General features: G+C 34.2%; 1 protein-coding gene across 4 annotated transcripts in view; it reads right to left on the minus strand.

Annotated features, from left to right (window-relative positions):
* Positions 1 to 24816, minus strand: part of MICU3 (mitochondrial calcium uptake 3) — a 76766-nt gene extending 51950 nt beyond the window's left edge. For all 4 annotated transcript variants that reach the window (XM_039839318.1, XM_039839317.1, XM_039839319.1 and 1 more), the window contains exons 1-2: positions 24384 to 24816; positions 1638 to 1791 (exon numbers count right to left, since the gene is read on the minus strand). In XM_039839318.1, coding sequence (XP_039695252.1) covers positions 1638 to 1791; positions 24384 to 24776 — 547 coding nt within the window. In that variant the 5' untranslated portion in view covers positions 24777 to 24816. The remainder of the gene's footprint in view (positions 1 to 1637; positions 1792 to 24383) is intronic.

Here is a 24816-nt window from a genome sequence, read left to right on the forward strand (position 1 = left end):
TAAAACCACAGGTCTATAAAGTAGAATTCAGCATTTAACCTTAATTATGATACTATATACATTCATTTTTAAAGATATCTCTTTTTTATAATGAACAGAACAATGTAAATAATATTTATTATTCTGTTCCTCTTGAAATATTAGCAGTGAGAAAAGAAGAAAAATAAATGGTACAAAAGTACGTGCACATGCTCTTATGCAATGTTCAGAGCTATTTATCAAAAGAGGAAGTTAGACACACTCTTGAGTTTTGTAGGGTTTATGAGATTTCCAGGGTAAATTATTCACAGAAGACATATTCATTCTGCCGGATATGTAACCATGTTCAATATTATTAGCTTTTTTTTTTTTTTTATAAAGACTAAAGAGCCATTAAGATTGTTCTTCAAAGGATTTTCTGATTTTCTAAGTTCCTTATTTCATATGAAGTTACTGCATATATAAATATAACTTGGATGAAGAGGGACTTCAATTCTATTGGATATATTTTATTTCTTAAGCTCTAGGTTGATTTTCTTTATATTTTTAATATTTTTATGTATGTCTGAAATTTTTCAATAGTACATTTTTTAAATTAAAATTAAAATAATATTTAAAGCTATATGAAAATGATTACTTATTTTAGTTCTAGAAGGGAAATTCACCTTTAAGGTTCTACTTAAGTAGGTAAAATAAGAAATTTTGTCAATTTCAAATACAAAGTTAGAGTGGGCAATCAGATGTGTATCTCTGTATTTATCTGAATTATAATCAAGAAAATGTTAACACAGCATATACTATTTTTTCTTGTTGATGTTACCATAAAATTATATCAAAGATTTTTTTAATCTTCGTTATGAGTTCAAGTGATAATGATGATGACAATAACTTGTAACATTTATTAAGTGATTATTTTATGTCAGGTACTACACCAAACACAATTGATACAGTCAATCGTCAAAAAAACCTCATGAGGCTGTTAATATTTTCATTTTTATAAATGAGGAAACAAAAGTTCTCAAAGCTACTAAATGAATGCCAAGGTTAAACATAAGTCTAATTTCAACATACTTTTCCTACTTTCATATCAGTAAGGCATATTTTGTTCATATACTTCATGAAAACATATTGCAAAAGATTGAATACAAAGCAGGTATGAGAATCCAACTGTCTTCTATTAAGTCAGACATTAAACAGATTTGCAAGAATGTACATAATGCCAAAATGTTTAAGAACCACTGCTCTAACACATGGAAACATGACAATTAGCCTATATTGACACCGCAGAAGCCCTGACAAATACAAAAAAGATACAGGCAGAATCCTTGCCAGTCCTCTGAATTACTCTGTTCAGGCTAGATGTAAAAATTGACCGGGATTTATAATATGAATCTATTATAAAAAATATCAAGAGTAAGGTGGTGTTTAAGTTTAATGAACTAAGAAAGTGGAAATAGCAAACGTTTCTGAAAAGGGAAGCCATATCAGTAGGAGTTTGTAAGAAATATTAGTCTGGAACACTGTATAGCATAATGTCTTTAAAATACCACATTACTTGGTTAGTTGTTCTGAAAAATTTATACTGTTTCACACCTTTACAAACTAGAGATAAGAAAAAAATCTTATAAAATATAAGATAATTTTAAAAATATACTTACGTTTGGGCTCATCTGTTGTAACAGCCAAAATAAAATCATATGGAGTCATGAATAACTGCCCTTCACATTCTAGAGAAGCAAACAAACGAAATCGCCTTTCCCGAGATGTAGCACAGAGGTCTAACTCCTCAATGTCTGTTCTGCCAATAGCAACCTAAAGTTAAGAAAGCAAATAAATTTGAACTGTGTGAAATAACATCTCTTTTTAGAACATAAATGCTTTTAATTATGTTAAAAGTGAACAGAGTAAATGAAAATTTAAAAATATTGTCTTCTGTAGAACTTAATCATTTTTACAAATAAATTATCCACATGAATACAATGCATATTTAAAAGATTTTATACTAAATATTATTAAGGGCCTTAAGTTTTTTAAATGGCACTTTAAAGAATTTGTCATTTATTTCTTCAGTTTCAGCCTTGAAGAACATTAAATTTCTGAGCTAGCAGCTTCTTCAGAGAGAATACTAACACTTGCTGAATGCCTCCTGTGCACTCTCTATATAAGCTTATTTATTTAATTAGAAGTCTATTCACTATAGTTAATAATTTTCTAAAAGAAGAAAGTGAAACTCTGATAGTTCTGTTTATGGTTACCACTAAGGAAACCATTTAGGGGTAGTGTTCAGATTAGAACTAAAGTTGCTAGCTCTAGATCACTTATAGTATAGTTACCACTGATAGTTATTCTGAATTCTACCTCGGATTCAGATAAGCAGAATTAGTAGTGTGTATATGGGAGGAAGGAAGTCTCTTGTTTTCCTTAATTTCAAGACCTTGCCCTATAGATCAATAATTTTTCACTGTTATTTTTCTCTCTGAACGAACTATAATCTACTTTTTAATAAAACAATTTTTCCTGATTACGAGTGATACATAGTTACTATATACAATTTAAAAGACAGAATTTAAAAAATTTATAATGTTTTCTTTTTTGACAAAATATGGGTTTATACAATACTGTTCTGTAATCTGATCTTTTTTACTTATTAGTATATCAGGATCATTTTCCCAGGTCACTAAGTGGTCCAGTAGATCACATTTAATAACTGCATAATACTTCATGGTAAACATTTATATAATAACACAATAAATTCCAAATGGTTGAATATTTACATGATTCATAGTATTTTACTATCATAAAACAATATTATAATGACTAGCCTTGAAAATATTCAGAAGGAGATTCAAATTTTAATGTCAGGAAGAGAGATGAACATTCTAGTTTTACACAGCATATCTGAAAGATGGTCATAATCTTCCTAGAGCAGAGGATTTGCATTCATGGAAGAAGGTAGATAAACTGATAATGATTTCAGAATGCCAGACTAAAGCACTGGAATTTAATCTGACAGAAAGTAAATGGATTTAGGGAGATTCTTGGGTGGAGCAATGACACAAAGAATATGACACTTTAGAAAGATAAAGTAACCAGAGACAAGCTAGCACAACAGTATATTAATAACACAGTATATTAATAGCAGGTATTAGGAATTGTTTTGGCTCTGCCATGGGTGAGAAATGAGACAATGAACAACTTAATATCAATAATGGGCAATAATCTCCCTAAATACTCCTCAAGGATCAGTCTACCATTTTAAGTCCCCTCTACACATATATCCCAGGAGTTTCTTCTTCCTCCCAGAGCAGAGAAACCAATCTCATCTGTGACCACAGTTTACTTTCCTGCTTTCTTCATGCTAGGCCATTTCCTTAGGCCTCAGTGACCTCCAGTCAATCATGACTTTTCTCCAGTGTACTTCCTGGAGGACCACTCACTGGGAAGCTGTTTTTGCACCATAATCTGCAGCAATGCTTCAGTCTAACATCCTAAACCACATTTTTGCCTATAACACCTATGTCTGCTATGAACTAATAGGGACTTGATCTGTGACTTCTACTACCTGGTGGTGCCATTACTGCTCACTAGGTGCTGGTGTTTTCTCATCAAACTTTCCTTCCTTAACCACAGTCTACCAATTGTCCCAGCATGCCAAACCTGCTAGACTACTGAAGCTGGGAATTTGATCCACCTTCTATGAGCTAAAGTTCACAACTCCTCCCTCTCCTTAACTTCTACTAACAATCAATTAACAAAGCCTGTTATTCTCCCTCTAATTTCTCACATCCACCCACTGCTACTACCTTTGTTTAAGCACTTATTACTTCCCTAAAGTTTTACAGCAATGGCCTGTGATTTTTGCCTCTAAACCATCCTATACTGAGAGAGCTTAGAAGAAAACAGGCAGAACTATAGGACAGTTTGTATTCTTTAACTATCTGAGAATGGGTAACTGAAGAAATCTAGCGAGTTAAAGGTTTTCATTAAAACTCCACTCCCTAAGTTCTACCCATTGTCACTTTAGCAAAAGTACCCATCATTTTTGATAATAGCATTAGGGTGGTGCCCACAGGTATATTTAGCATAACCTTAAAAGAAGGTCTGGGGAGGAATTTGAAAATGGTTTGTTCCCCAGAGAAAAAAATATATCCTAAAAGGGAAGAATATGATTTATGTATGTAACCATTAAATTATGTATGTGCCATTAAATGCAATGTATGCCATTGGTTTTGATAATTATCTTCTACCTTAAATCAGGAATGGAGTTTACCTAGTCTCCTTTGTTCACTGAAAATCAATGAGTTTAGAGCTAGACTTGTCCTTAAAAGATCACTTGGTCCCCTTGTTTCTTAACATTTTTACCAGAACAGACCATAATTATAAGTCTCTAACAAAAATTAAAATGTGTTGGGCAAGTAGAAGCATAAATAGAAATCCCCCCCAAAAAAACTCAAAAGATATTAGACAAAATTCTATTATTTGCATTATTGTTGAACTACTTTTAGTTTCTACGATGAATATTTAACATCGTCTAAAGAGCTATTGTGAATTTATTCATTCACTCAACATATACTTGGTGTTTGTGTGCTACTCTATACAAATGAATCAATTATAAAATAATTACTCAACTGGAAGATTAGGTAAAAATATGAATAAGTAAGCTTGGTTTAATCATGCCTCACTACTTTCAAATTTTTCCATAGCCCACATGATTCTTTCTCTATAACTTATAAATAGACTATTTTCTTATGATCTAAAGACACAGAGGAAGAATTTTTTTTTTTTTTTTTTTTTTTTACTGTGGTACAGTTCTAACCAAGTAAACTTTACAGTGTTCAGGAGGTAGACATGGAGCAGCAGTCCATGAAGTTGAGCTGAGGATACCTGATCTGATCTACGACAATCTCTGTGGAAAGGGAAAGCATCAGGCCAGTGCTTCCGAACTTTCTCAAGTTTGAAAATTTAAACCTTCTGAAGTTTTAATATTCACTGTTAAGAACGTTCAGGAACAAGAATCAATAAATAAGGGTGGAAACTGATATTCAAACCAGTTTACTAAACCTCCTGGTAGTCTAATGATCTCATAGTATATTAATATTCTAAGGCTTAAAAAATAAAAGCCAAATACGCACAGCCATTTCTCTCGAGCACAATGGCACATCTGTGGGTATAATCCTTATGTTACAAGGAGCAGGTTAAGGACACCTATACTCACTAGCTGATCTACTTTATTTAAGACCTTTTTTGCTTACCTAAACCCAATACATATTTTAAGTTGATTTCTGAAGTCTAGAATTAACCTAAACATCTTTCAGTAATATAAATTGTCTCAGTAAATGATACTTTTTGGTCACAAATTGCCCATATAGTAAAAACTCATCAGTAAGTATAAAACCTATAGTGAATGGGAAAGCTAAACTGAAAGCCAAAAAACTAAATTATAACCAGGTAGTTGTTAAAACATTAATTGCTAAAATGAAAATCTTTATTATTAATTCAATATTATTAAAGGCTTATTAAAAATAAGCCTTTCAAAACTGATAAAGTATAACTAGATCATTTGTGAACCACAGGGAAGAAACTGACAGGAGTTAGAGAAGTCATCTTCATTTCTATAGGTTGACAGTCAAATTTAAAAAAAAAAAAACTTACTTGGCAAGTTGGGTGACAGCCTTTAAATTATTAAGAAATATTAAAGAGAAAACCTTTAAGCTTATAATGGCTATAAAGAGAAGTAGTCTCTCTAAGAAGCTGGAGGGTAGCAGAAGCATAGATGGAGCTGAGGACTGGCTTAGCTTCTAAGAAATAATCTCTCCAAAGAAAACACAACACAAAGTTTCCACATTCCATCTTTTCTGGAAATGCCTCTTTAAAATGGCCTATTATAAGGTGAAATTCTTCCTCTGCATGTACTCTTGCCTTCCCTTTTTTGTTTTGTTTTGTTTTTGTTATCATCAGCAGAACCACTGAGGAAGCTCTTAAATGCAGGAAGACAGAAACATAATTTTTGTTAGGCAGTAAGTAGCACACCAAACCATGGAGTATAGCTTATTAATTATCGATGTTAAAAATTTGCTCTAATTAAAAATTCTTAGAGATTGAATATAATAAATATTATCTGTACCTTGAATTCATGTTTTCCCTGGTTTTTATAACCAATTTTTATTGTGAGAACGCTGATACTGAAAGTGTCCTTGACTTCCTGTCTACTGCTAGAACTTCATGAAAGCTTGAAACTAAGCTAATCCTAATCAAAGTCTAGTCCTAACCTGTTGATAAAATATCAAAAACGAATCTAATTTCATTCTGTGCCTGGGATGAGCTCAGGGAATTGTAATGCCTCTGAGCCATGGCCAGCTCCAGCAATATTTTAGGTCAACTTCAGTTTTCAGCTTAGCTTTTCGATTTCTCTAAAGTGAGCCTTGATATCTTTGCAACTATTTGCCAAGGAGATGAATCTTTGCTCCATATCACATGGTCTATGTGATTCTTCTACATACACTCTCAGGAAGGCTACCCGTCAGAAAAATTCTGCTGCCACGTCCTCTCTACTGTATAAAATACTGCTCCAAATCAATCCTAATTAATCACATCCCTTGTAATAATATATCTTAGACTTTGACAATACATTGTCCCTGAGTCAACACTGTACCTTGGATACATCCTAGTTATTTTCTTTATATATCCCTATTATATCATTTGCTCTCCCTTCCCCGTTCACACTGGGTTGCACTTACCTGTTCACATATCTGTCTCTGCTATTTAACCAGGAAATCCTTGAGAGGGGCAATATTTATTACTTTTATAAGAATTTAACTAGTTATAAACACAGTGTCTGGCATATCTAAGGAAAACCAGAAGTGAGACTTCTGATTCCAAACTAGGAGTTTAGATTGAGATAATCAAAGAAAATCTAAAGCTTTAGTGAGAAAGATACCACATTATAACTTATGTGCATCTTTTTAAAAAATTGTCCAAACATATCATCTTCAAAACTAATGTTGGTAATGGTTTAAGTTTGGCCACTGTAATAAAGCTTATGGGTTTTATTTTTTAGTTTGACTGATTATTATTTTAATGGAGTAAAAATTCTGGAAAAATGAATCTCTTCTTAAGTAGAACAAAAGTAACTTATGGCTTAAGTCTTGAAATCTGGAGCACTCAACTCTTAGGCAATCCTCCCAAATGATTACAACATATAAAAACTGAATATTTTGATTTCTTCTTTTTTTCATATTTATATTTTAAAAGAGTATTCTATGTACTTCAAATTTTAAGTAATTATAATGTTATGAGCTACATATTACTTCAGTAGGCTTCTTTCAGTTACATATTACCAATTCTTTTCTACAATAATGAGTAGTTTTTGCTTCTATAATATCTTTCTAAAAAAGATTAATGTAATTCATAAATTCTTCTAACTTTGACTACAGGAATTACAAGAACAAATGGACAGTATACCTGGTAAGAATTCTATCAGTATAAGAATTAGGGAAGGCCAGAAAGAGGAAAATACAGCTTTTCAAATGTGAGTGAAGACTGGGAGTTACAACATAGAAGGAGGTCCTTGGTTATTGCTGAAGAAAAAGACAAACACAAATAGGATTTCAAAGAGACTCAAATTTGGTAGATTATCCTTTTGGCTACATGGAAAATTGCAGGAGGGGGCAGCAATGGAGGGAACAAGAAGCGAGAACAGGAAAGGTATAGGAGATGTAGCATATGATTTATTTGGCACCATCCTGAACCAAGTACAAGACAGGCTGTGAATCTCAGCAGGGAATACAGGTGATATAAAGAAGTTCAGGCAGCAGGCAAATTGGCTGAAGTCTATTATTCAAAGAGATGAGCTGACCAAGTCAAGCAGAGCCTCAGTTTAGAAAAAAGCAATGTAGTCTGTTGGATATTGGCATAAAGTCACTGGTGTATAAGATAGGAATCCATAGCTCAGTCATAGGGGTCTGTTACATTAACAATGCCAAAAGTGGCCAATTTGCCAGTAATCTGAAGCTCCTTATATTCTCCAGTTGGTCTTAGGGTCTATGGTGAGGTTGAATCTATGGGTGGGTGGTCAAGTGAACTCTTATTCCAGGAGAATAGAGAAGACCAGCTAAAAATTTAATTCTCCTTCATCAAAAAACGATCATTTCCCTCCATCGTTACATGAATGGATAAAGATGTGGTGTACACACACACACATCCATCCATCCATCCATACATACATATAAACCATGGACTGTTACTCAGCAATAAAAAAGAATGAAATCCTGCCACTTGTGACAATGTGGATGGACCTAGAGGTATTACGCCAAGTGAAATAAGTCAGAACAGAGGACAAATAACACATGATTTCATTTATATGTATAATTTAACAAAACCAAACACAACAAAAATAGACTCATAGAAACAGAAAACAAACTGATGGTTGCCAAAGGGGAGGTCTGTGGGGATATAGGTGAAAAAAGGTAAAGGGGAATATAGTCGATAACACTGTGATAACTTCGCATGGTGACAGATGGTTACTAGAATTAGTTTGGTGATCATAAGGTATATAATAATGTCAAATCACTAGGTTGTACACCTAAAACTAATATAACATTGTATGCCAACTATACTTTAATAAAAAAAATTAAAAATAAACAAAAAATAATAATTTCCCTTCTCAATAATCAAAGCCTTCACCGATTAATTCTTTCTCTATTATATTCGACAGAGTAGGCTAAATACCTCAAATGTAACGGATCAAACACAATAAAAGTGTGTCAATTTCTCTTTCATAAAAGTCCAAGGAGGACTGGAGTTGGGGTGGGATTAGGGAGTTCTGTTTCACATAGTTATTCAGAGACCCAGAGTGATGATGACTGCCATTGTTAACGAAGGTGGGTGGGTACAGCGCAGAAGAAGTTCATGTGAAAAGCATTTATATGCCAGGCCTAGAAGTGGTATAACTCACTTCTGTTCACATTCAATTGAAGAGAAGTTAGTCACATGGCCATACTTAAGTGCAAGGGATGATGAAAAATGAAGAACTGGGCATCAACGGTCCTAACTATTATGGGAGAAGAGAAGAGATTATGGTCTGTCACACCAACTTTTAGTGACAACATCAAGGACTCATGGAATATAAAAGACTAGGAAGAAAAACATTTGAATTATATATAGTATGTTTAACAAAGTCTTAAAGAGATCCACTTCCAAAACAAACCACCTCTGCAGCCTCATGGGACATAAGACTTCTAAATCACCTTCATCAATTTTTCAGGAAATACTAAACTACTGTGATTCCCTTAGATTGACAGTTCCACACATTTTTATCCTCTGCATATTGTATTTCTCTTTCCAAAGTCTTAAAAACAGCTAATATTCACTTGAAAATTTAATGTCGTTTGCACTTGCACTCTCCTAGCTTTGTTTTTCCAAATTTGGCAAAATGCTTCTGTAACTCTGACCTTTTCATAAAACACTGTAGTGAGATTAAGAGAAGATAAGGTCTTGTCCTCCATCCTTGAATACTGAGAGACGTCAAGTGTAAACAGAAGTTTTCTGTTCCACCTCACAGACCTACCCATGGTATCTATGGGAGGCTGAACAGTAATTGACTAAATAGAATTTTTCATATCAAAAAGATGTTGTAAAACTGCTATTAAAAATTATCCAAGCATGGGTCTCAGAGTTGGCATATAAATTATATTAATTGTAAGTGCAAGGCCACTCAGCAGACAAATAAAATCATAGAAATCTAAAGGTAGAAGAGAATTTAAATTCACCTTTTCATTTTACTCCTTCTAAGAAAGTACACTTTACGCCTTCTAGGAAATTATTTTATGAGAATTACATAACAAATCTTTTCAAGTTTGCCAAAAGATGTTTAGGGAATTTTCTTTTTAGCTCCAAAAAGCTCTATTCCTTACTTATAAAAACAGAGAATTTCGTAGAAATAAAAATTTCAAACATATGTATAAAATAACATACATAATTTATTCATAAAAATAAGTAATGATCATTTTCAGGTAAATGTGGATCCTGTAAGTCATGCTGACATAAGTAAGATGGGTGGCTTCTAAGAAGTGGTAGAAATGATAAAAGTTACATTTTTTTAAATTACCTCATCTTTCCACGAGAAATAAAAATATGTGTCAATGCAATTATATTCTCTGGAATTTCCAAACTAAGACCTTTGTAACTAGTATTTAGATGTTACTTCTTAAGGTAGTAAAACTAGGGCCTTCAGGCAACAGAGTACATCATTATCCTTCCTAAGAATAACAGAAAGTAAAGGTTCACTGCCAAGACACAGTCTCATGTTACTTCAGGTCAGCAATTTGAAAATTTACTCTGTAGTAAGTTCTGGTTTTCCCAGGAAGGCAAGATTAAATGCCAGATAAAGGATTCACTACTTGACAGTTAGAGAAACTGATGCCTACAAGCTGATAATACCCTAAAGAGGTAACTTGAAACAATTATATCAATTATCTAAACTCTGTATAATGCATTACCTTAAACAGCTGAGAAAGAAACATGAGAATGCAGAATGGAAGAATAAAAAATAAAAACCATTTGTATTAACCAATTAACCAATTATTTTGGTTATTCATTCTTACTAGTTTCTTTAAAAAAAATTTGTTTTATATTAAATCAAATCAACACTAAGTTTTTAAAATAAATAATAACAGAAAATTTACTTGACTACAAGTAGGAAGTTGAGAATTTGGTATTACACCCTACTTGATGTTGGCAACTGTACCAACAAATTTATAAAACAAAAGAGCACATATCTTTTAAATTTGAATTTTTATTTTATATTTTCTGAACAAGACTCTTTTGAGATATGCATGAGATTTTATTCACTTTTTTAATCTAGGTAAAAAGATGTTCATGGAAATATTACTCTTGCCCTTTCTCAAATGGCTTTAGGCTTATTTAAATGCTTCCAAGAAGATAAAAGGGGTAACATTTTCTTTCCTTGTTGGGTGGTGGAAAGGTTAAACATCAAATTCCCAGTGTGGGAAAATCTCGAAGTATTCTAGTTGAAACGTTTTGATGGTTAGTAAATGTATCGACATGGAAACACACAGCTGCAGACTAGCCAATATTATTTCCCTGACTGAGATCAAATAGGAAAAGAAAGTTGTAAAAGAAAAGAGAGAAAAAAAAAAGAGTAACAGATCATTTATGATCTTAAAATCTCCACTTGAATTATTATTGTAGCTTATATTATAGGGTTCTTCATACCATTTTTCTCCTGCTCTTTACAAGGCTACTGGAGAGAGCTGCTTATATTTCCTGTCTCTGATTTCTTTACTTCAGCAGGTTCTCCCCTCTACCACTCCACTAATATTGCTTGTCAGGGTCACTGATGACCTTGTATCTAAATTCTAAGGTCAATTCTCAGTTTTCATCTTATAGCATCTGACACAGTTGATAACTCTCTTTTCCTTGAAATAATTTTTCTCGGGTTTCCAAGACCACAATTTCTTGATTTTCTTTCTACTCCTCTGGCAGTTCTCTCTTGATAATTTTGCTCATACTTTTTATCTACATAGTGCCCTAGGGTCAGTCAGGACCACCTCTCTTTTTTTAATCTAATTACTTCCTTGATGACCTAAGCTAGGCTTTACATATTATAAATTTACTCCCAAATCCAAAATGGAGGTCATTTGCATGAGACAGGGAGGGCAAGGTGGGGTGTGCTGCAGGTACAGTGGAGCACAACGTTTGGAATAGCTTTTGTGAAGATGAGAAATGGAGGTATCAGAGACATGTAAAAGGATTGTTAAACATGTCTCCTTGTGCACATGTTTCGTTTTCTCGGGGGTGTATACCTAGATAGCATTTCTGGGTTACAAGGCATATGAATCTTCAATTTAACACATAATTAACCTATTTTCCAAAAATGTGTACCCTACCACCAGAGCATTACAATGTTTGTTGCTCTATTTCACTGCTAACATTATTGTCAGTATTTTTAATTTTACCAATCTAATTGGTAAGAAATCGTGCCTTGTTCTGATTATAAAAGTACTTCTTTATAATTAGAGCCCAGGCAGACATTATAATTAGTAAAAAGTATTTCTCTATAATACTATTGTAAGTATCCAGTTACATTCTAAGACTTCTTTGTTTATTAGATATTTTTGTTTTAATGAAGTGAAATGTAGCAGCATCCTAGATTGTGCTTTTTGTCTTGTTTTGAAAATCCTCCCCCTTAGAGGGTCAACATTTTATTTTCACATATTCTCTCCTCTGAATATCTTAAAGTTTTACTTATCACATTTAGGACTCTAATCCTAAATTATTATGCCATGAAGTAAGCATCCTATTATTTACCCCCAAAATAGCACTTTAACTATAATCAAGCACTATTGTCTTACATACATTGTTGTTCAATATTTGAGAACCACCTTAGTTTAACTCCTTTCAAAATAATGATTATTGTTGTAATATGTAGTCACTGTTTAAGAATGACCCCATTTTTACCGATTTCTTCATTTACCATTTCTTCTCGAATTTCACCCTTCTTTTTATGTTCATTTCTTCCTGATGTCCACTCTTTAATAGTCCTTTTAATGATGATCAGAGACTGGTAACCTCTCTCAGTCTTACGAAAATAAATGTATTTTAACCTCATTCTTAAATGATAATTTACCTAGGTATAGAAATCTATGTTGGCAGTTATTTTCTCTCAGCGTTTTGAAGATACATTCTACTTGTTTCTATCCATTGCCACAGATTAGCCTTCAATCAGGCCAACAGCTATCCCTTTGTGGAAATCTGCTTTGTTTCTCTTTCTAGTTGATTTTATAGTTTCACTATAGTCTGACTAAATATATATTTATTTTTATTTATCATGCTCAGGACCATTTATACTTCTCAAATCTGAAGAGTAATGTCTTTTTGCCTTTCTGGGAACTGGTCAGCCATAATCTCGTAGAATATTGCCCCTCTCTATTCCCCTAATTGATGAATTTTAGACCTTCTCAGTCTGTTTTCCACATCTTGTAAACGCTCCTCAATATCTGCCATTTCTTTAGAAGTGTATTACATTCTCTGTAGTTTCCTCAATATTATCTTCTAGATTACTGCCTCTTCATTTATGTTTTCTCTTCTGCCTACCCTATCCAACATCCAATGACCATATTTTACATTTCCAGAATTTCTATTTTATTCTTTATTATAACTTACCTATTCTTTTTCATACTGATTTTTCATTATGCATTTAATCATTTTGAATATACTTAATTTATAGCCTCAACTAAATTATCCTATTATTATGTTGTTAGGAATCTAATCAGTTTGCTGACTCTTTCATAAAACTTCATATATTTTTGTGCTTTTGGATTATCAAGTATCCTCTTCTAAATCTTATCTGTAGGATTTACAAAGGGCCCATGTTCAGGGCATTTCCCTCCAAAGAAGTTTTACATTTAATTCTAGCAGCACCATCAGGTTTTTCTTTGCATGGGTAATACAAGTTCTAACTCTGAATCCATGTGAAGTAGTTTGGGACCATGTTTATGCTTTCTCAGGTGAGTCCTTTTTTCCACCTAGAGCCCAGGCAGACATCTTCAAACTTCCCTGTCATCAACTTGTACTGGGGGGATTTTTTTCTAGTCCATTCTTTTGATTTCTTTCTAGTCCATTCTCTCTGGCTTGAGGAAGGTCTTGTCTCCTTCCCCAACACAGGCATTAATTCAAGTTCCTAGAACATGAATAATGAACCATCATTCCCTCAAGTAAGCCAGAGCTCACACTGTTTTATTATTAGTTTCCTCTTTATTTCTGCCCCTGGCAATTTTTCTTAATTTATTATAAGTACAGTACGGTATTTAAAAGATGTTTAAAAGGTTTTTATGACAGATTATGTAATATGCTGTATTGCTAGAATCGGAAATCTTAACCATTCATTTTATTAAATGGGCATCCTATAATTTATTTATGAGCATTTTCATTTCATTTAAAAGCCATTTTCCCAACACAATATACTTCAAACCTAACAAAGACTGATAGATAACCCATTACTTGTTCTTTAGTTTCTACTTAGAAAAAGAACTTTGATTTTTAGCTAGGCATAATAAAACACCTAAGAAAGGTTACAGTTCTCAGGCTTTGTTGCAGTTAGATTGATTTAACTGACTAAATTTTGGCCAGTGAAATGTAAACGAAAGGTGTTTTTTTTTCCTTTCCTCTGAGACTTCCTGGAAGGCCAATTAAAAGGTGCCAACTCAGCCAAACAGGGCACAAATAAGTAAAGGCAAAGTCATTATCTTGACTCACTTTTCCTGACCCCAGGCCAACTGGTCTTCATTACACCCTGTTTCACTTATTTCGACCTATGTTATTTCTATAACAACTTTAATCCCTGAGCTTAAAGCATTATAGAGGGCAGTCAGAAGTAGTTATGGGAGAGGAGATCATTATAGACATGAGGGAAAGGAAAGGGAGGAGAATCTATATTTTCCCAAGCAAAAGCTAAACAATTATGTGAAGATCAAAACTGTTTTTAAGCTAAGATGTAGTGCTGTAAGCCAATCGGTAGGAATATCACAGCGCCTTTACCAGTTTTTTTAGGCTAGGTGCCTCTGACCCCTCATTTCCAAGTATCTTGTTTTTCTAAAGGAATTAAACTCTCTAGAGAGCCACTTTGCTCTCCTAAAAACTAAGAAAGCGCGACTGCAGATACTTTTATTATGTAGTACATTTAAGAATGCCCCTTTCTCTGTAGATCCTAAGGGAACATTTCTTGAATAAAATATATCACGAAAATATTGGAGACATGTTTCTAGAACTTCTCTATCAGCCTGTAATCAAATAATATACCCCTACTACCTGAGTAACTTACCTTACATAAATAACATTCAGATAATCCCTCCATGTTCTTCCAATTTTCACCATTCTACTAAAGATCGATGTTCAGCTCAATTTATACCTTTATCCATGTTCCAAATTCTGTTGCATAAGGGGTTTGGGTGGAAGACTAAAGACACAAAGTGCTACTCTCCTATAATTTGCCAGAAAATGGCAGGAGCCTTGTGAAATCTGCCTGCAGTTTTATACAAATTTAAAAGAAATAACTACTTTGATAATTCAGGATAAGTTCCATATTTTAATTATTTTGTGATATATATGTATAATATTTTTGATAAATATTTAGTTCACAACAGCACCTAGTATTTGTACTTTTGACTAATAAAATTTAGAATATTAGATCAAGCTATGAAGTATAAATTTTAACCCAACTACCTAAACATAATGTCTTGACTTTGACTAAGTTGGTGTTACAGACTTGATCAAGATGCTTACCCGACTTTTATGATGATCAGGTACTCATCAGGCCTGACAGAGCAGACAAGAACTTGACAGGCATGTGTGATGGCGCATATGCACAATGCTGGACCAAAAGGTTACTAAAACTGTATTCTTTACTATGACATCAAATCCTGCTGACCCATTTACTTGGATAGGAAGCAGTCTGGAGGACACCATGTGACAACAAAGACTGAATGGTGAAAGGAGGGAAAGTAGGAGTCACACTGATCTTTTTTCACCACAAATCCCAGTCCAAACACTGCCTATTATTGTCCTTAGGATTCCATCATTGAGCTTGACGGTAGTAATATTTTAAAATCTCCTAAAGATATTACTGAATGTTCTTATATGTATATGGAGCATTATAAATCATATTCTTATCTTTAGATTTGCAAGAATAATTTAAAGTGGTTGGAATAAGTTTAGATAATCCTATTTAAATAGAACTAATTCAACGCATTGAAGCTAGCTTAAACTACACCTAACCTATGAGAGCCTTTCTGATGGCATGAAGCCTGTTAGAAAAAATTCACTTTGAATTGTAGCAAGCAGTTTGAATAATCCATTATATCCCTTCCAGGGAAAGGGATAATCCAAATATCTCACCTATTCAATATTTATCAATTGGATAGATATCATCCTTATCAGAAAGCACACACAAAAAAATGAATTATTTGAAATTCTTTTATATATACTTTCTGTATTCTAAATTCTGGAGATGGGGTTGAGTATTAAAATGGTTAAAAGTCAATTTAGTGAATGAAGAAAAAAAGTGGAAAACATAGATTCTATTTTTCCAAATTGGAAAAAAAAATCTTTAATGAGCAAATGCTCACTATGCTAGTCAATTAAATGATACAGTACTAAAGTTCCATATTTTACTTAATTTATATAATCTATCAATACATTAGAGAATAAAGAAATAAGGGTTACAGAAAGAGGAAAGTGGAAAAAGCAATATACTTAGAAAATTCCGTTTAGTACACAAATAACTACGCATTTTCTTTAATGCTAGATAAATAGTGCCATCAATAGCACTTGTTTAATTTTTTTAAAACACACTTTTCTCCAACACAAGAGTGTTTACAACCACACAAAACAAAGTTCTCATATTCCTGTGTTTGGCACAACAATTAGAGAAGATCAATGAGAACAAATATTCACCTATCAAATTCGCCTATCAAATTTAAACAAAAGAATAAAATCTATAGTATAAATTTGGTGTATTTCCTATGTAAGTTAAATGTTATAGCATGAGTAAAGAAAGTGCTAATTAGAACTTATTACTAAGGTTTATACATCTCAAAAAAAGGGATAACATAAACAAGAATTAGGACAGCAAAAGTTGTGACTATGTAAAAATATTCATTAAAAAACTTCTACATTTCATTTTCAGGTTAAAAATTCATTTTGTCATTTAAAAACTCATATTAAATCTTGCAAATACAAAACAGAAGCAAATTAAAAGACTTCATGATTTTCTAGTTTCTTTTTAAATATTTAAATCCTTTACTCTCCCCCAAATCTCTATCATGGTTACTCCACAAATTTCTATTATATTGCTCTCAGAAGATGACATCACCTTCTATTTCGCAGAGAAAATAAAAGTCATCAGGCAAGAACTCCTTCAACTACCTGCCAATAAACATGTACACTGTCTGTCTCCTCCTGTCCCTTCCTCTGATTACACTGAAAATGGCATCACTCCTATTATCTAAGATTAAACTCTTCCTTCGTGCTTTTAACTTTCATCTTCTATTTCTACCTGGATCTTTGACAAGTCATTATCCTCTCTTTCTTTTGGGTTTAGTGTTCCTCCTCATGTCCTTCAGCATTTAAACATATTTTAGGGTCTTCCATCTTAAAAAAAATAATCGGTACTGTGTTCCTTAAGCTACTGCCCTCTCACCTCCCCTTCATGAAAAAGTTGTCACTTATCTTGTCTGCCTCACTTTTTCTTTACCTTTACTCTCAGCTTATCCAACTATAATCTGATTTCACTTCCAAGATCTCACCAAGACCACCATGACCTTCTTATTGCTAAATGCAACACTTTCTGTTTCTCAACTTAGTTGACCTCCTCTGGTCGTGTTCACTGTAACTGACTACTTTGTATTTGAAGCACTAACTTTAGTTGGCTTCCATGACTCACCTGGCTTTCTTTTACCTGTCTGGACCTTACTTCTCAACTTTTTGCAGGGTTCCATTCCTTTTAAATCATTGATGCTGGCCAGGGCTCTCTCTCTAGTTGCTTTCTTGTTCTACATATTCTGAACAATGTCATCCATTCTTAAGATTTTTAACACTTGATGATTCCCAGTCTATTTCTATAGTACAGATTTCCATCCTGAGCTTCCATCCTATGTATTCACTGGGAAATTTCCCTTCAGGTGTCCAAAACACACCTTGATCCATTATACAAGTTAAAAACTCATCATTCATGCCCACTACCTCCAACCTTTTTTATTTTCTCCTGAGAACCCAGTATCAGTGAACTTCTGCACAATCCACCCAGTCACCCAAGATGAAAATTTGAATATCATCCTACATTCTTCTATTCCCATCATCCCTAAAATCTAATACCAATTGTGTTGATCCTTAATCTCTCAACAATCCAGCAACTTCTCACTACTTTACTGCCATTTCCCTAGTAAGCCAAAACTATCTCCTGTCCAAAGAAATATTATGGTTAAAAACTGCTTGATGTGTCCTTTTTATTAAATTAAAATATAGAGAATATGAGAATCTAACATTCTAAGAAGCAATAGCATCTCACCTGGCCTCCTACTTTTCAGTATTATATCCCTCCCTCTACTTCTCATCCAGTCAAAGTGATATTCCTAAAACACAAATTTGATTGTATAGTATCCTCATGCCTAAAAATCTGTCAATACTTCCTTATTATTCCTGATTATCTTCTGAAGTCCGATCTCTCTTGCCTCAAATTCTCTGTTATACATCCACAGTGACCTTCTTTCAGCTCTGAAAACATAATATGCTTGTTCTCATGTTTTTCTCTCCACCTGGAATACATTTCTTCACCCCATGCCCCCCAGCTCCCTCTTCATCTAATCATTCCTACTCATCCTTCAAGTCTCTGCTTAGATGTTACTTCCTTCAGGAAGGCACATTTAAGGAAGGTCCCAAGTCTGGGTTATATGTTCTTCCTCCATGATCCCATGGTATACTATGCTTTTCCCATCGTATCACTTTTCCATATTGCATTATAATTATTCTGTATCCTCAGTAGATTGTAAAGTGCAAAAGAACATGAATTTTATTTTGTCCACTATTAAATCCCTGGTACCTACTACACTTCAATAAATATTTTTTGAATAAAGTATTTGAATAAACAAATAAATCTACGAATGGATGGATAAGTTTATTGTTTCCAAGTGGGATGTGATATGGAAATCTTGATTTTATGGCAATGAAACTGAAAGAAACTACTTAACACATAAGTCTTAAAAAACATTAATCCTTTAGAAAGACTTATGTACTCAAACACATATGATCTTCCTTAATCCTTTCCAGAACCAGAAAAGATAATATTCTTCAACATATTAAGGACCATTAACATAATGTGTATTATTTAAAAGAGAAACTGGAGGGGAAAGGGATTAAAGGAGCCATTTGCTGACAGAACTGCTACACTGATGGCAACTAAGCCACTTTTGAAAACTGGTATGGGAATTGGGTGGTCAACAAATTTTACACGTGTAACTATTTCAAAATAATTTTTAAAAAAACATTAATTTAATGTTTTTAGCATTTAATACCAAAAGAGAATGAATTTGCCGTCTTCTCATATGCTTAGAAGAGGAAAATAAAAATGCATGAACACTGCAGCTCCTATCTCATGAAACTGTAATTAGTTAATAAATTTGCATCTACTACTAATGTTATGACTCAGTGTCCAATCATTAGTCTTCACAGATAACACAATGAGGAATACATCCTCTATTAAAACATTTAGATGATCTCCTATTCTCTAAAGTCCAATGGATATTTGCACGGATGAGATGATTTTGTAAAAGCAAGATTTCTAAAGAACAGTAATAATAAAAATATTATAATTTATTTCTGGATTTAGAATTCATTTGCTCGTTAAATAAGAATTTATTAAAATTGCATTAGATACAAGGCTTATGTGCTATAAGGAGGATGAATGGAACCTCCCTCAAAGAAACTTCATAAATTTAGGATTAATGTAATGGTTTTAACTATTCCAATGTCTTCTTTAATCTTTAGGTAGAAAATGGCATCCATTTCTCAAAAATTATTAAAGATAAATTATATATTAAATCAATGAGGGCAGCTACATTTTACGTTAATTAGCACTCATAAACAGTCTAGCTCAAAATTATATGTGAGAATGTGAAAATCAATTAGCAAGTCACATTAAAACCAAATACGATTACCTAAATTCCGATTCAAAATGTAATTCAGTGTTTTTATTATTTACTTTTTAAATGTGATTATATAAACCAAAAAAAAAAAAAACTGTTATATACCTTCATTGAAACTGATTACTATGCATTACTGCACAATTTCTAAGTCTTGGAAGAGAATTACTAATGAGTATTTTTTTTAAAGCATACAATTCAATAGTTTTTAATATATTCAGAGTTGTGCAACCAGTATCAGAGAGTTTTTTTTTTTAATTTAAGTTCGAGATCATGACAGTTTCATTTCCTGATATCCTTATGTGAATCTGAAAAGGACATCCACAATTATTGCAACCCAGACAAAAGGTGTATGAATGTTTATAACTCCTAGTTTTGTACAACCAGAAAGTACTATTATTTCCAAATTCATTCACATTTTATTTTGTAATTTACTTAGAAAACAATCTAAACTCAAATTGTTGTATGTGAATCTACAACATGGTCAGGCCACTAGAAAGGATGTGGGTAGAATCTGGTGAATTTAATTGTCACAGAATGATTCAGAAAACCAAAAGAAGGGATCTCCTAGTTTAGCTTCTTTACAACAATGTTATTCTACACTGAATTAACCTCTCTTCAATTTCACATCTATGTGATTTCTCTCACTCTATAAAAAAATAGGATTTTTCTATATTTACACATCTGGCAAATTCTTCAGTATTATGGAAAAAATAAGCATAACCTCATGTCTCAAAATGTACTGCCTTAAAGAGAGGTTGAGAAAGATATAAAGTGAAAGAAACTTAAAAATGTATGATTACTGGCAATTATTATAGAAATGTACAAATATTGTTCTCTTTTCCGCTTGAGAGTAAAACTAAGTTACTTAAAGCTTAAGATGAACAAATCATACACTAGATCATGTATTCTGTATAATAAGTAAAAAAGATTTCAGTGTGTTAAGCACTCTAGCAGATGCTTTTTTTTTATTCTGGGCCTGAAAGAAAAAGGTAGGTATAGAACAAAATTTTTTTCCACTGGTAAAAATAATGCTTTAAAACTAAACTGTAAGGTTCTAAAAAGAATTTGTCAACATCTCTTCATAATATTAACAGGGCCATGTTAACTGGAAAATTTTGGCAAGCCAAACTTACACAATTAAAATAAACAGTGTCATGTGATTCAGTTTCCCAGAGCCTGGAATTTTGACCTTGACTGAAATCTTCCAAATTCTAATGCTATAAATAACTACTTTAGCTGAACAAAATACTAAACTATTAATTCTCACAGAATGTGGTTGTGCCTTTTCAATGTGTATGCCCCATGCAAATATTGAGTACGGGCTTACTCATTCAACAAATATTTATTGCTTATCTACCAGGGTTAGGCCCCATACCAGGCAATGATGATATAAAGGTGATCAAGACCAACACAATGCCTCTTCTTCAAAGGCTAAGAAAAGCAGGGCAGACAATTAGCAAACAATTGCAAAACATCATCATCTGGGAATACAGAATGAGGAGGGATATTTTAACAAATCTATGGAGTTGGAGAAGGCCTTCTAGAGGAAGTTCAGAGGTAATGCCTTTAAAACAAAAATCTTCAAGGCTATATAGTAATGGAACTGAATGTAGATTACTGCTGTTCACTGCCATCAGTTAAATCATTCTCTTAACATGGACAGGTTAATTTATATGCTATGCTATGTTCAATATAATATGCTCCTAAATAAAAAGGGCGTTATAAGTTAAAGGCTCTTAGCTATAGTTTTACACATCAAAAGGAATCATTTCTATCACTTTAGGAAAATCAAATAAGCACAATAGATGAAGTGGCAACACAGGTTTAAAATATTTCTGAAAAATGGCTGATTGACCTCATAAGTTTCTTTCAATCTCTTCCTCCCAAAACCACATTAAAATTAGAATAAAGGAATTTTTTAAAGGCATAAACATACAAGAACTAAGAAAGAGAAAAGGAGGGGAGACCAAAACACTCAAGAGAATTCATCAAATTTATATAAACTTGAAAAGATGAAGGAGTGATAACTGATCAGGGAAACTGAGGCACAACCTGCATACTGTGGAGGAAGAGACCAAATGGAAATAAGCTAATTTTAGGTACAGACCCCAGAAAAAATAAGGCCTTGGAGCACAAGGAGCTGTGGAGGCAGATTAAGTAGTGGGGCAGAAAACAGAGAATTAGATAATAATATAGTACATCATTGGATACTCCTCCAACATACATTCTCTCACACTTATGTGCATGTGCACCTACATCCAGAAGATTACGGCTCCTCCCACCTCTCCTATTCTTTGGAGAAGCTCAATGACACCAGAGAAAAAGATTTATAATATATTGAAATTTGGATGCCACTTTAATGAAAAGCCCAGATCACCAAATGAGAAGGCATGCTCATGTACATAGAGCTTCTGAGTGGTTCTCAAATATAGATAGGCAACAACCACAGATATGTGGGGAAAACCTCCAAAATGAAAGCGAGCTCTTAGAGAATCAAACATAAAAAAAAAAAAGAAAACCTGGAAGATACAACACAATGCATGGAGAACTATAAATATAAAACAAAATTATAATTACTATCCTTACCGTAAAAAAAAGTAATTTAGCAGCCATAAAACAAAATATAATGCTGTAACACATGAACATCAGAGAACAGAGAATAGTTCTTTGAATTAAAAAATTAGGATAGCTGAGATAAAACATTCAATACAAGAAAGATTAGAATTGGATTAGGATCTGTCTGACTAAGAAGTTTCAGAAAAAGAAAACAGAGAAAATGGAGAAAACTGTTAAAGAAATAATAGAAGAAAAGTATGTAGGACTTTCAGACATGAACTAACATACTGAAAGGGCTCTCAAGTACCTAGCACAATAAATGAAAAAAAATGCCCACATTGATGTTCATTACTGTGAAATTTTCTAATGTCATAGATAAAGAGAAGATTGTAAAGTTTTCAGAGGGGCGAAAAAAGGTCAAACACAAAAGGAATTATGATCAGAATGTATAACTGGAGACTTGGGAAGGGTAAGACAGGACTTTAATATTATTTAATATTATTTGACTTCTAAAACAATGTACAGATATTTTTATAAACAACAATCAATAATAATATAAGTAAATAAGTTAAGAGGTGCATAAGTAAATAAATGAATAAAACCAATTGGTTGAATGCTCCCTACATGCTAAGGGTACCATTTTTTAATGTGTTATCTCACTTAACTCTCATAACTCTATCAACCTCATTTTACAAATGAAGAAACAGGTACTGAGAAGTTAAGCAATAATACAACTAGTAGGTGGTGGAGCCAGAGACAAGATATTTCTGTGTGGTCTTTTAAAAACTGCATGATGTTGTCTCTCAATTTTAAAAGTAAAATTAATTTTAAAAAGAAGAAAAAATACTATTTGGATGTTTCCTACATTCCTAATCTGTTCCCAGATCAACTATGGATGATTAAAAGTTCAATGTAAGCGTGGGGCGGGGGGAGTGAAGGGGGACGAAAGTTGAGGGTATTTGTTAGTATTTTAAGTATTCACTGTATAGAAGTACTTTATGCTATAAATTTGTGATGTGCTGTTAGGTCTCTAAATTCCGACCTAAATGCATCAACAGCCTCCACCAAATGATGTACCTACATCAGATTGCTACTGTGTATTTGGGCAAAGAATAAAGGCTATATAAACTTCATTAAAGTTAAAAACAGAATAGCTGCCCCTTTTCTAAATTATTGTCATCTAAGCCCTTTATACTCTTCTAGTCTTGCAAGAAAAATTTCCCTAGATTTTCCTAGTCATTTACATAACTTTATTAAATATAACGATGCAACGAAAACATGGTGCCCCTATAATTTCTCTTGCCTTACACTCATCTTTACATTAAATTAAGTACATGATGATACTTGAACATTTTCGTTTGAAGTTTCTCTGGAAGAGTTAGCCTCATTCAGTTTCCTATTTTTGCTGTCCTATCCATCTTCTTACTTACTTACTGTCCCTGCTTAAGAGATTCTAGCTTTGGGGGTAGATGTGGTAGATGGGATATACTTTTTTAATGTTTGTTTTTTTTTTTTCTTTTCTTTTCCAATCTGGTGACATCTTCATTCTTTCTGACCTATAGGAAGGCTACACAGTTTTGGCATTTCGTCTCTTGGAACTAATAAACTTCCATACAACAATGTAGTAGCTTTTCAGACCTCAGAGCACTGCACTGCACTGCACCTCCTGGATCACATACTGGGGCTTCGCCCAGCCTCCTGGTAGTTCCTTTCTCGCACAGAGGCAATCCTCCACTTTCTGCCTGTCATGCCCTTGACTTCTCCTGAGTCGGTTTTTTGTTTTGTTTTGTCCCGGTTTGGGGTTTTCACTGATAAGTGATAGCTGTAGCAACCTTTAAGGTTCTCTTGCATCAATGACAGCATCACCTATGTCTTCCCAACATCTAGTGAACAGATCCACGGCTGTCTGGCCTAGAAGGTCTCGGTCTTGATCACAGGAGGTCCCCATCCGTGGCCGCAGAGTTCACATTGTGACAACCTCCAACGACCGGTGTCACGGAGGCCCACAGTCTCAGGCGCACCCTGCACGGTTGTCACAGGATCCCTCCCCACACTCAGGTGGAACACCTGGCGGCCCTACTCTCGGGCGTCACCTGCGGGTCTGCCCAGTGCGCGCGCGCGCTCCGCACATACCGTCTCCTTGGCAGCAGCGACCGAGATGGGGAGCAGCCCCCCGCCGCGGGGCGGGTCCTTCGACTCTGCGTCCGCGCTCTCTGTGGGGCGCCCGGGCGTCGGCGCCCGAGTGGAGTCGGCCCTGGGGTCACCATACAGCTGGTAGCACACGAGGCCGACCAGACCCCCGCCGGCCGCCGCAGCGATGCTCAGCTCCCCCCAACGCCGCCGCCGCCGCCTCCAAGCCGCCTCAGCCATAGCCCCGTCCTCCTCCTCCCGGCAGGAGAAGGGCCGGCTAGGAGGGCCCGGGGCTGTACCCACAGGCCGCCCCAACGGCCCGGGGAAGGGATGGTGAGCGGAGGGCGCAGGCGGGAGCCGAGGCGGTGGCCACAGGAGCCTCCGCAGTGCAGCCATAGCGGCAGCTGCCAGCACCAGAACGAGGAGGGGGCGGGCG

Source organism: Pteropus medius, unplaced genomic scaffold (assembly GCF_902729225.1).
Source record: "Pteropus medius unplaced genomic scaffold, Ma_sr-lr_union100, whole genome shotgun sequence".
Taxonomy (NCBI): Eukaryota; Metazoa; Chordata; class Mammalia; order Chiroptera; family Pteropodidae; genus Pteropus; species Pteropus medius.